The sequence below is a fragment of the Typopeltis vanoorti genome, chromosome 24, assembly GCF_054136105.1.
Source record: "Typopeltis vanoorti isolate ZY-2024b chromosome 24, IOZ_Tvanoo_1.0, whole genome shotgun sequence".
Classification (NCBI taxonomy): Eukaryota; Metazoa; Arthropoda; class Arachnida; order Uropygi; family Thelyphonidae; genus Typopeltis; species Typopeltis vanoorti.
Genome location: NC_143572.1, coordinates 78,223,005 through 78,235,133, shown reverse-complemented (window position 1 = coordinate 78,235,133; position 12,129 = coordinate 78,223,005). Strand labels below are relative to the sequence as shown.

At 35.0% G+C, this 12,129-nt stretch overlaps 1 protein-coding gene across 2 annotated transcripts in view; it reads left to right on the top strand.

The window, feature by feature from the left end:
- Positions 1–12,129, top strand: part of LOC150093424 (sodium/hydrogen exchanger 7-like) — a 495,244-nt gene that overhangs the window by 66,965 nt on the left and 416,150 nt on the right. For both annotated transcript variants that reach the window (XM_090414003.1, XM_090414004.1), the window contains exon 4: positions 3,021–3,097. In XM_090414003.1, coding sequence (XP_090270129.1) covers positions 3,021–3,097 — 77 coding nt within the window. The remainder of the gene's footprint in view (positions 1–3,020; positions 3,098–12,129) is intronic.

Genomic DNA, 12,129 nt, shown 5'->3' with positions numbered 1-12,129 from the left:
TGAGTCTGTGGTGGATGCTGTGACAGTGAATGAGTTTAAGGCGAGGTATGATAGATACTGTATGAATGTCGAATAGTTGTGATGAATATGATTTGGGGCCTCCCTCGATGAGTCTAATGATTCCCTGGAGTTGCCCGTAATAATAGTAATAATAAGGCCGGATCAGGCCTTATTATTACTATTATTAGTAATAATAAGGCCTAAATGCTAGGCCTAAATCCTTGATTTGCATGATGATGATCAAATTCTACAAGTTTAATCTTATTTTTCAATGAATGTAATTGTTTTTCTTTAGTATTTCTCTTTCGTCTATTAGTATCTTAGTTTTTTTGAGAGATCTTATCATTCTTCCTGCCAGTATAATTATTTAGAGGTTTAATTGAAGACTTAATAATAGTTTTAATAGAGTTGCAAAGATCTTGAACATCAGTTTGTCAGATTTTGAGAAGCAATCACTTTTTGTCAATTTTTTTTTTTTTGTATTTTTCTTTTTTGTTGGTCTATTACATTAAGATTGGTCTTATTTGGTTTGATACACTTAATCCTGTTTTTCAGTTTTGATAATGAGATCATTACCTCTCACCCTTCTGTGATCTAAAATTATTGATCACCTATACAGAGGTAAATAGGCTTGTATTTAGGCAGTGAATGAAGTAGATCTCCCTCTTGCTAACAGTTAGCAGCCAACAGTATTATAGACACAAACGTTTGCAACTTTAATCTCTTGCCTCCTACAAAACTTTAATTCTTTCTTGAGTTCACACAGGAGAAAGACTAACACACATTAAAAGTGCTCTTTATATGACAGCAATATCAGTGAAAACTTTTTTTACATCTTATAATCACAGAACACTGAAGAAAATATATCTTGTCTTCATCCAAGGCATTTCTGTTACTTAACTTTCTATGTAAAAATTACAGCAAACTCCAAGCTCCATTAAATAAACTGCTAAATCGCCTTAGAAAGAATTAACTTTCTATATGAAAGTAAACATTTCTTGAAACCTTATTAACAGTTTTGTCACTTCAGATCAACTTTGCCTTCTATATGAAAGCATCTGAAGAAATAACTAAAACCAAATGAACTGTTAAAAATCAATTATCAGAGACTGAGAATCCTAAATAAAACAAACTTTACTGGGCCTATTTCTCTACTAACTGGAAATCAAAGTTCCATTCAGCTTTAACTGAAATAAATCTTACAGGGAATTCTAAGTACAAAAACTTTGTACTTCTTCTCTGTCTTCCATTTCTTTCTTCCAATTTCTGTTTAGTCTTCATATATTGAAGACATAAACTCCACAGTTTTCTCCTGTTGTGTTCCTTTTTTCTACTTCATGAACAGCTGAATGCTTAGCAACTGTCAATAACATTCTTTTCGCTTCCACATGCTAGGAAATGCAACTGAGAAACTTCTACTTGGGTCCACAATCACTCACTTTCAACTCTACTTAAACGACAGGGTTCTTTCTTCACAGTGCAAAAAAGTTTACTTGTTTATCATTTTGAAACAAAACTAGTGGAAATTATAACAATTCTTCATTTCACAATTTTTATTCACTAAGGTAAATTCATTTAATTATTCACACAACATACAAAAATAAACATTTAACTACTTTACAAAATAATACCTTATTTATAACTTCTAACTTTAATTCATTTTTATATTTTAAACTTGGGGGATATCTTAATTTTAATACAGCCATCCTACAAGCCGAAACACCTACTTATCAATATCCAGGACAGTTAATCAAGAAGTTTAGACAAATTTGAGAGTTCTGATAAAAATTGAACATTGATCATGTTTCATCATGGCAGAATTACATGATACATAAAGATATTAGAAAGGAATTTGACATTGCTATTATTCAAGAATTTTTAGGTTAGGCTACTCTGGTTTTGTGATACACAATATACAGTCTCTCCCAGTCAAGCTAACCTAGCCTTCTTGAGGTGTGGCATGTGTCTATCAAAGCTGCATAGGCATCAGTGAGAATTCTTGCTATAAAAGGATATTTTACAATGCTTCAAAGTGTCAGTAGCACCGAATGCATTAAATAGATGGGAGAGAAGAGGTTAGAAGGACATTTGATGGCAGACACTTCTTCAAATTCCTTTCTAATATCTTTCTAATTACTCATAGGATGAGTAATTAGAAAGATCATGCTTTCTTTTGCCTGATGCCTGAGCAGCTTTGATGGACTCATGCCACACCTCAAGAAGGCTAGGTTGGCTTGACTGGGAGAGACTGTATATCGTGTATCACAAAACCAGAGTAGCCTAACCTACTTACAAAATTCTTGAATAATACCAATGTCAAATTCCTTTCTAATATCTTTATATATCATGTAATTCTGCCAAAATCGTGGATTGATGCAGTTAGTAGTGTTTTAGATGACCATAATATAAAATCTGATGCTATAGGAGTCTGGACAACCAACACTTTAATTTGGAATAAAAGTATTGATTGGAAACTAACAGACATAATCATGTATTCTATATGTGTATCAGAAATTTGTTAATGTCATTTATTCATTAAAAAATTGTATTGGCTATGTATAATATATAATACAGTATTATTTTCTTAATGCTATACGAATATTATTATATTTATATAGCATTAATATACTAACATTATTAGTAGTAATAGTAGTATCCTACTGAAAGTGTGAAAGTCAAATTCAAGATACTTGCTTCTGTTACATGAGCTTCGGTAATGGATGTAATTATTAGTTCTTTGTGTAATAATTAATACCTCCTTAACTGATTGAGATTGTGAAGGTACAAAATATTCTGAAAGACTGGCATTTTTGTTCATCATGGTAAAGCAGCATTTTTTAATAAAAGAAATACAATAAATATGAAGGTTCAGTAGATTTTGGTAGTAAAATTCCAAGTTAATATGCTATTTCTGTTAGGTTCAGCTACAAAAAAAGTAATAATTTATTTTTAATTTTATTAGATAATTCTTGTTAATTATTTCAAATAAGTAATATAATATAAATGTTGATTTATTTCAGAAATTTTTCTTTCGAAATTTGGGCACTATTATGGCATATGCCTTTCTTGGAACAACAATTTCTTGCTTTGTAGTTGGGTGAGTTTATTTTTTAATAGCTGATATTAGTTATTTCCAGTTTAATCTTAATATTTTCTTATATAATAATAGAAAAAAAATTCTAATCATATGTTTTGAGTAATCCGAGCATTGTCCCAAGTTGTTGTTTATTTATGCACGATTCTGTCATAGGACATTCCAATTGCAAGAAAACAGGATGCTATTGCACAGTATACACATTACTTATCCTGTAAAGAAAATAAACTTTTCTCTCCTATGTTATTTCCTTATAGTAGTGTATGATAAGGAAATATTTACAATTACACTACATTTACAGTTTTTTTGCAGTATATACACTGTTTTGCTAATTTTTTCTGTATCTCACTATCAGGTGTTTGGGCACTTCAATAGAAGTGCCCAAACCTCCTGAGATTAGGTCCTGCTCATTCATTCCTAATGATAACAATGTCAAGTTTTTCATAACATTCTCAGTTTTAATGATTTTAATCTGTTCACGCCCCTAATTTTTCTCAAAACTCATTATCTGCAGTCTCCAGTTTTTGATCAAGTATTCTCTTTCTAACCCAGCTCTTAGATCCTTAAATTGAAATTAGTTGAACACTCTTGTCTACAGCTAGTCCAGTGTTTTGATTAGTTTCTCTTAGGTTCTCAATTTAGGGTGCTGTAGATATTTTCATTGTTCATGTCTGATTTTATGTCTTTGTCTGTTTATTACTGATAATCATACCAAATTTATTACAGCATTTATTTAGTTAATTCAGGAATTGTGCAGACTTGTATTCATTTATTTTTGCATATAACATCATCTGTATAAAGTAAAGAAATGAGATTAACATCTCCCATTTTGATATCAGATTTAATACCACTTTCCATCATAATATGCTCTATATAGATGATGAATAACAGTGGATATATTGTGTGCACCCTTGTCTCACACAATTTAACATCAATCTTCCTGTACCTCCTTCATTTCCAACTGCTGACTCAAATATAGGCTATACATTGCTCAATATGTCCTATTTACATAATATAACTGTAGCATTTTGAACAGCTTTTCTCTTAGCACCTTGTCATATGTCTTTACCAGATCCTACAAAACTTAAATGCTGATTCTTATATTCTCATCACTTCTCAACTATTGGTCTTAAAGTATGAAAATTGAATCTGACAACTTCTGTTTTGACTTGAACCCAGCTTGTTCTTCTCCAAATTTCTTTCCACAATTTTTTTAGCATTTTCTTGAGTATGCTTTGATAAATCTTGCCAGAACACTGAGTAGGGAAATTCTCCAATTCTCACATTTAGTTTTATTTCCCTTTTTTTTTTTTTGCATGGCTACTATGAGAGCCGTAATTCAATAATCTGGAATTCGACCACCTGCCAAGGTCTTTTGAATTATAATTTGTAACCACTGCAAAATGCTTATACCTCCATATTTGAGTGTCTGTGTAAAATAGCATCTACAACAGCTGCTTTTGCAGATCTCAGGTTTTTGATGGCTTTTTTTTCAACCTCCAGTATTAAGGACCTGCCAAATATTCAGTTTTGCTTTGGTATTTGGCCAACTGAAGCAGAAAAATTCTTACATGTGATATAATCTGGAAAAGCCTCTCCTTATCTTGCACAACCATTCAAATAGGACAGTTTCCAAGGCTAATGAGTAATTGCAATTTCTCAGAAAATTTCATTCGGCACTAGTGTATTCCTTGAAAGTTTTTTTTTTCACAAGTTGGAAATATTTGAAGAAACTAGACGTATACTACTCCAAAAAATTCTGAAAACATTTCCTACATCATAATTTATTTTGAATTCAATTTGATTATTAAATCCATAATTCTCTACATTTCACAATTTAAAATAAGTTGCATTAATATTTTTATTGGAAATTAAGTGCAATATGTTTATCCGACTTTTATGCTTCATTGTTTTTTTTTTTAAATACAATGTTATCTATGAAATTAAATGATGGTTTTTATTATATAAAAACAGAGGAAATTATGAAGCCGTCTATATTTTATAACCAAATGTAGAAAGAAATTTCGAAAATTTACAAGTGAGCTGATGAAACCAAGACCGAAATCAGTTTCCTTGGCTTGCACTATTTAAACAACACAAACTCTGTCCATAACTCGTATGTTTCCCTTTTATTAATGCATTGAATAAGTTTCACTAGCTTGAAATGCAAAGCTTAGGATTCCAATTCACCAAGCTTAAAAAAAAAAATTACAAATGAAAACTAAAACTCATTCAATGCTGTATCTAAGCTAAGTGAAAGTTAAATTCATCATAAGTGATCTCTTGGTGGATGCATACTATAATAGGAAATATTACAGACACATCTACATTTTATAGCAAAATAGGGAAACAAAGGTAAGAAATGTAGAATTTTCTTTCTTTCACAATTTCTTTTTACTTTCTTTCTTTGGCTATAACATATGAATGGATACATACTATCCTCCATTTCAGTATCTCACTTATTTCAAATTGGAGCTCTATACTTAAAAATTTGACAGATATTATATTTAGGGAGAACAAAATTTTATTTTCTCTTTTTATCAAAGAAGATCCTAAAAGCCTTCATTTTAACAATATAAAATAAACAGAAATAGGAGATATTAAAGATACATGCTTATTTTGTGGCCATATATACAAATGCATAGAAACTAAGAATAAAGAAGAGAGATCTTATGGGAATACAATCTAGACATCAGAATTGCCCTTGCTTGCATTACTTATACTTTCCAAGTTTCTTATGGAAAATTTCTTAAGTAGTGCATAAAATAGGGATTGATCTGTTTACCTAGTCAAGCCATAAATACACACAGCATCCAATGGAAATGCCAATGCATGCTCCAAATTCACTTTCAGGCTGGCAATGCTAGGATGTCATTTCTTGCAGACTCAAGCTCCAACTACAATTTGAAGTCCAACAGATTCAGATTGGCAGTTCCAGATGGTGATATGTTTGGGCAGTGTTGTGTGGTCCTCACCTTGTGTGCAGGGAATGAGTCCTGTTGGAAGATTCACTGCCTACTGTGAAACAAGGTGTTGTTTAGGGCCCCCCATACCACAGGTTCCAACATGGTCTTGATACACTTTGGCAGAGGTTTTGACATCTTTCTTGCTGAAATGCAATTTGGATAACCCCTGATATATCACCATTCCCTCCCCCCCCCCCCACACACGCCAAACCGTCACTGACATGGGATGATGACTTCTCTGAATCCTGGGTGCTATGATATGTACTGTGCGACAAATAGACCAGTCGTTTTGGTCTATTTTCACACAGTAACAAGGCATAGACTAATCGTTTTGGCAGTTAAATGACTTGAAAATCTTCTCAAGAGAATATCTCTGTGTCTGTTGTTTACATACCACCGGAGAACTGTCTTTGATTTTATCACCCTCTGCTACATGAGTTGTGTTGTTAGGAAGTGTCCAGTAGAATGACGAGAGGCTCTCACCCCCCCCACATCAGCAGTTAGTAATGTGACATAGTTCTCTACAAAATATCTCATGACATCACTTTTTGCATTCACACAAGATTACAATGGAGGTGTTCCTTCACAGCCCTCACTAACCATTATGTCCTATTGCAGTATGGTCAACTTCATCTTTGGCAGCCAAATATGTCTTTAGTATCATTATAACGGTTAATAGTCTGATACACAATTATCCTACTGATCCTGAGTGATTTTAGCATGTTGAAAGTAATAGCTGACTGCATTCCAACCTTTTGAAGTGCTATTACAGCTACATGGCTCTCATAATCTCCCCACTGCATCTTAACCCATATAGCTAGACAAGTCTCTCTACTGATAAACATACGCCCATTGGTTGTGCACAGCGGCAGTAATAGAACCAGGGTTGTACAGTTCTGTGGTCAGTGTAGGGAGTGTGTGTGTGAGTGAGTATTTATGACAGGACCATGCATTTTACAACATTGAAATGAATAGATATAGGCTCTTGTTTAATAATTATTCTCATCATCATCATCAAATTCCTGCCATGTACCCTCAAGGGGTGTACAGGATATGACAGTACTACATGAAAAAATTACATCATTACTAACTTCCTATCTACAATTTTCCTCCAAATCAGTCTGTTACTTGTCAAGACTCCAACATTATCAGATCTTATATTTCTATCGTCTAAGGCACTTTGTACCGTATCAATCCACCTATATCTTGGTCTTCCTCTGGGTCATTTTCCTGCCAACCTGGCAGAGAACACTTGTTTTGCTAATCTTTCCTCTCCCATTCTATTTAAGTGACCATACCATCTGAGATTAGCTCTGCTAACGCATTCCTGGATGCTGACAATGTCAAGTTCTTTCCTAATATCCTCATTTTTAATATGATATTGCCATTGATGCCATCTGTTCACTCCTCTAATCTTTCTCAGGACTCTCATATCTGCGGTCTCTAGTCTTTGGTCAAGTGTTTTACTTCTGGCCCAGCTCTCAGATCCATAAGTTAAAATTGGTTTGAACACAGTCTTGTATACAGCTAATTTAGTGTTCCGACTAATTTCTTTCTTATTCCATATGAATTTATTCAATTGACTTCCCACTATACCAGCTTTGCTGATTCTGTTGTCTATTTCTATATTTAGTTTACCATCTTCAGTAAAAATTGTGCCTAAGTAGCTGAAATGTTTTACTTGTTCCACAGGTTCTCCATTCACAACACAGTTGACATTTTCAATGATTCTGCCTATTTTCATTGTCTTTGTCTTTTTATTGCTGACCTTCATACCATATCTATTACAACAGCTATTCAATTTAGTCAGAGAATCTTGCAGACTTGTAGCGGATTTATTTAGAAGTATAACATCATCCGCATAAAGCAAAGAGCTGACATTAACATCTCCAATTTTGATATCAGGTTTAATACCACATTCCTTCATAATGTGATCCATATAGATAATGAATAACAGAGGGGATAATGTACATCCTTGTCTCACACCAGATTTAACATTAAACCATCTTCCTGTACTTCCTTCAATTCTAACTGCTGACTCACAACTCAAATAAAGACTAATGATATAATGCCCCATTGACACCATATAACTGCAGCGTATTGAATAGCTTCTCTCTTGGCACCTTGTCATATGCCTTTTCCAAATCGACAAAACTTAAATACAGATCTTTGTTATATTCCCATGCTTTCTCGACTATTTGTCGTAAAGTGAAGATCTGATCCTGACAGCCTCTATTTGGCCTGAATCCAGCTTGTTCTTCACCAAGCTTTTCTTCCACAATTCTTCTCAACCGTTTCTCAAGTATACTTGCATAGATCTTGCCAGGAACACTCAGTAGGGAAATACCTCTGTAATTCTCACATTCAGTTTTATTTCCCTTTTTATATATGGGTACTATGAGAGCTCTACTCCAATCATCAGGAATTCATCCCTCTGTCCAGGCTTTCTGAACTATGCAGTGCAGCCACTGTAAGACTGTTATACCACCATACTTCAGCATTTCTGGTCAAATATCATCTACTCCTGCTGCCTTTCCACATTTCAAGCCTTTGATGGCTTTTTCTACTTCAAGTATGGATATGTATTCCTGACTGCATGCCTGGTCAGTGTTTTTTATCACTGTGCTGTCATCACTGCTTGTTTCATTTAGCAGTTTTTCAAAGTAATTACTCCATACTTCAAGAATATCTTTTTCTCCTGTTTTCATTTCACCTTTATCATCTCTAATTCCTTTTACATCACTCTTTCCTCCATTCCTAAGCTTCTTCAACAACCTCCAGAATATTTTGCCACCTTCTTGATATTTATTTTCTATATTCTTGCCAAAGTCCTCCCATGACTTTTGTTTAGCTAGTTTTACACACTGTTTAGCTTTCTTACATTTGTCTCTGTATTCTGTAAGAGTAAAAGCTGACTTATTTGCCAGGAACTTTTGATATGCTTTCTTCTTTTCCTTCACTGCCTCTTTAACTTCCTGTGTCCACCAGGGAGTTCTGATTTTTTTATCTTTGCACACAACCTCACCACATGCCTCTCTGGCAGAATCAATCAATGTTTCCTTCAGAGTTTGCCACTGAATCTCCAACGTTTGATTCCTGTTCTCAAACTCTTTCATTTTCTTTTCAATAATATTTCTGTATTTTAGTCTACAGTTTACATCTGAGAGCTGCTCAACTTTTATTCGCTTTAAAACTTTCTTACATGTTATTCTTTTCAATATGAAATTCAATTTTATCCTGCTCAAGACTAAATAGTGATCACTTCCAATTTCAAATCCTCTGTACACTCTGGTGTCCTGCACCAGGGAGAAAACATCACTATCAACAATAACATAGTCAATGAGACTTTTCTTATTCCTAGCCTCTTCTCTCCATGTGAATTTGTGCACATTTTTATGTTGGAACATGGTGTTAGTAATAACCAGTCCATGTCCTGAGCAGAAATCCAACAGATATTTGCCATTATTATTAGCTTTGCTCTTTTCTCCAAATTTTCCCAAAATATTTTTGTATGTCTCACAATCATTTCCTACTCTACTATTTAGATCCCCAACAAGGACCAACTTTTCCTTTTTCATCGTGTCAGTTGCTTTTTCTAAAGCCTCAAAAAATTCCTCCACTTCTACCTTAGTAGAACCTTCTGTGGGACCATAGGCACAAATAAGTCTCATTGTCCAGTTCCCCATTCTCATATTTGCCCACATTACTCTACTTGAGACTGACTGCCATTCAAGAAGATTAGCCTCGTATTTTGTGTTGAATACTATGGCTACTCCTTCTTTTCCTTGATTGTCATTGCCTGAATATAACATTTTGTATTTATTGCTCAGAAAGATCTCACCAGTTTTGGTCTTTTTTGTTTCAGTCACCCCTATTATGTCGATCTGGTACTTATCTAATTCCTCAGCTAGCTCCATTTCTTTGCCATTCAGGCTTCTTACGTTGATAGTACCGATCTTTAACTCTGGTGATGTTGAGTTGGGGTTTGTTTTCAGATTTGTTCCAGTAGCTGACTTTTCGCTGTTCGCCCTGGTTCCCTGGCGAAAACAACGGGGGCCTTGTTTAACCGGGCGACGCCCCAGCCGGCATGAAATTTTGTCATGTTGTACCATCATTTTTTATTTTGGTTTAACCAATAAGAATACAATTTGGTCGGCTAAATCCCAAATTGCCAGCCCATCCTCATTCGTTCAGTATCAAAGTAGATACCCAACAGGGTGCACCACGAGAAGGTGAGGATTGGACATTAGGTCAGAAGCCCTGGTTGGTTCTCCGCATTCCTTTAAAGGCTATGTGGAGGTCTTCTCTCAGTTATACAGCTTTGACCCTTAAGCACCCCTTCGGAATAATTATTCTTAACACTATTATTATAATTACGGCTATTATAGCCTGTTTTTGTTTAGGAGTGTTCCTTATTTAAATACATTAGCTATCATTACTCAAAAAAAGGGGCATATATATATATATTTTTAGGGCATTATGGGTGGGTATAGAAGGCAATTATGGCAGAATAAAAGAGGTGGAAAAATTATGTACATACCTTGTTTTGAGTCTACGATGCCTTCCAATTCCATGATCCCGCTGAAGGTTGTTTATAAACGGGGGTAGGAAAAATGGGGGGGTGTTTTTGAAGCAGGAAATAAGTTTGGAAACCTGGGTTACTATTAATAATATATATATAAATATATACATATTATTTCGTTCAGGGGCGCATTTTTGTGTGGGGCAGGGGTTAACAGGGTGTAGACCGTTTCGGTCGACTGACCGTCATCGGAACTTTGTCGGAATGAGTATAGGGCTATGTCATGGCTGCAAGTTGCATCTGCCAAATAAGGACATTTGTGGTCATTACATGGCCAGAGGCATGGCTTAATTTGTAAGTTCTGGATCGTCCAACATTCGGAAATTAAGTAGGGGCGGTGGACGTTGATAGAATTTTCATCGCATTTTATGGCAATAGTTTCGGATATTCTGAGCATTGTTTCATTGTCTTGTTTGTCTATGATTATGACCTTGTCGATTTGGGGGATATGGTTCTGTTCAAGGGCATGAGCTGCAATTTCTGTCTTCCCTGTACTCTGTGTTTTATTTTATTTTATTTTGATGTTGTGATGTTTTTTTATGTTCATCGTCTGCATAAGCACGAACTGCCTTAGTGTGTGCGCACGCACTGCCACTTCTGTATCAGGCAGTCACATTTTCACAACACCTATATGGCATGTTAGCTGAAACTTTTTGGTAAAATGTTCATTTGTGAAGTGTCTTGATATCAAATATCTCAAATGTAATTCAAATTTATTTCAAGTTATATATATCGTTTGCTTATAATTAGCTGTAATCAGGAGCCAGCTATCTCTGGTTGGCTAACGGTGGAGATTGAACTGCCCACTCAGTCTCAAAAAGTTGAATAGGGTTAAAATGCCTTGCCTACTCCCTTATAAGGTAATAAAGGGTGTTAGCTGATTTTTTTAATATGTATGCGTCTCAGGAGTTGGATATGTAGTTGGTGAGAGAGGGGGGAGTGTGTATGTGTGCAAAATGCAGGCAGTGGGAGGAAATAAATGAAGTAGATATATCGATAACTGACATAGTTGCTCCAGGAATGGGAAATGAATATCAGAAGATGAGTAGTGTGATAGGAGAGAATGAAGAAAGAAATATGAATGAGAAAATAATAGGCGTGAGTGACTGTGAAAGTTTCGGAGATGGTTTTATTTGGGAGAATGAATTTTGATTAAGAGTGACTGACTTGCAGAGAGAGAGAGATAGATGGGCTGAAAGAGGAGGTGGAATGTCTTGTGAATGAGATGAGATTAGGAGAATGGAAGAGATAAATGCAAGGTGAATCAGAGTAGGGGGGGAGAGAGTTTGGGGAATGATAGAGGAGGAGAGAATAGAAACAGTAGGAGAGAGGGAATGAGAGAGAGAGGTATGGGAATGCTAGAAGAGGAGAGAATGGGAATAGTAGAGGAGAGAGAATGAGAGAGATGTATGGGAATGATAGAGGAGGGAAGAATGGAAATAGAGGAAACGAGAAGAATGCAAAGGAGTGCTGGAACCAGAAACAGA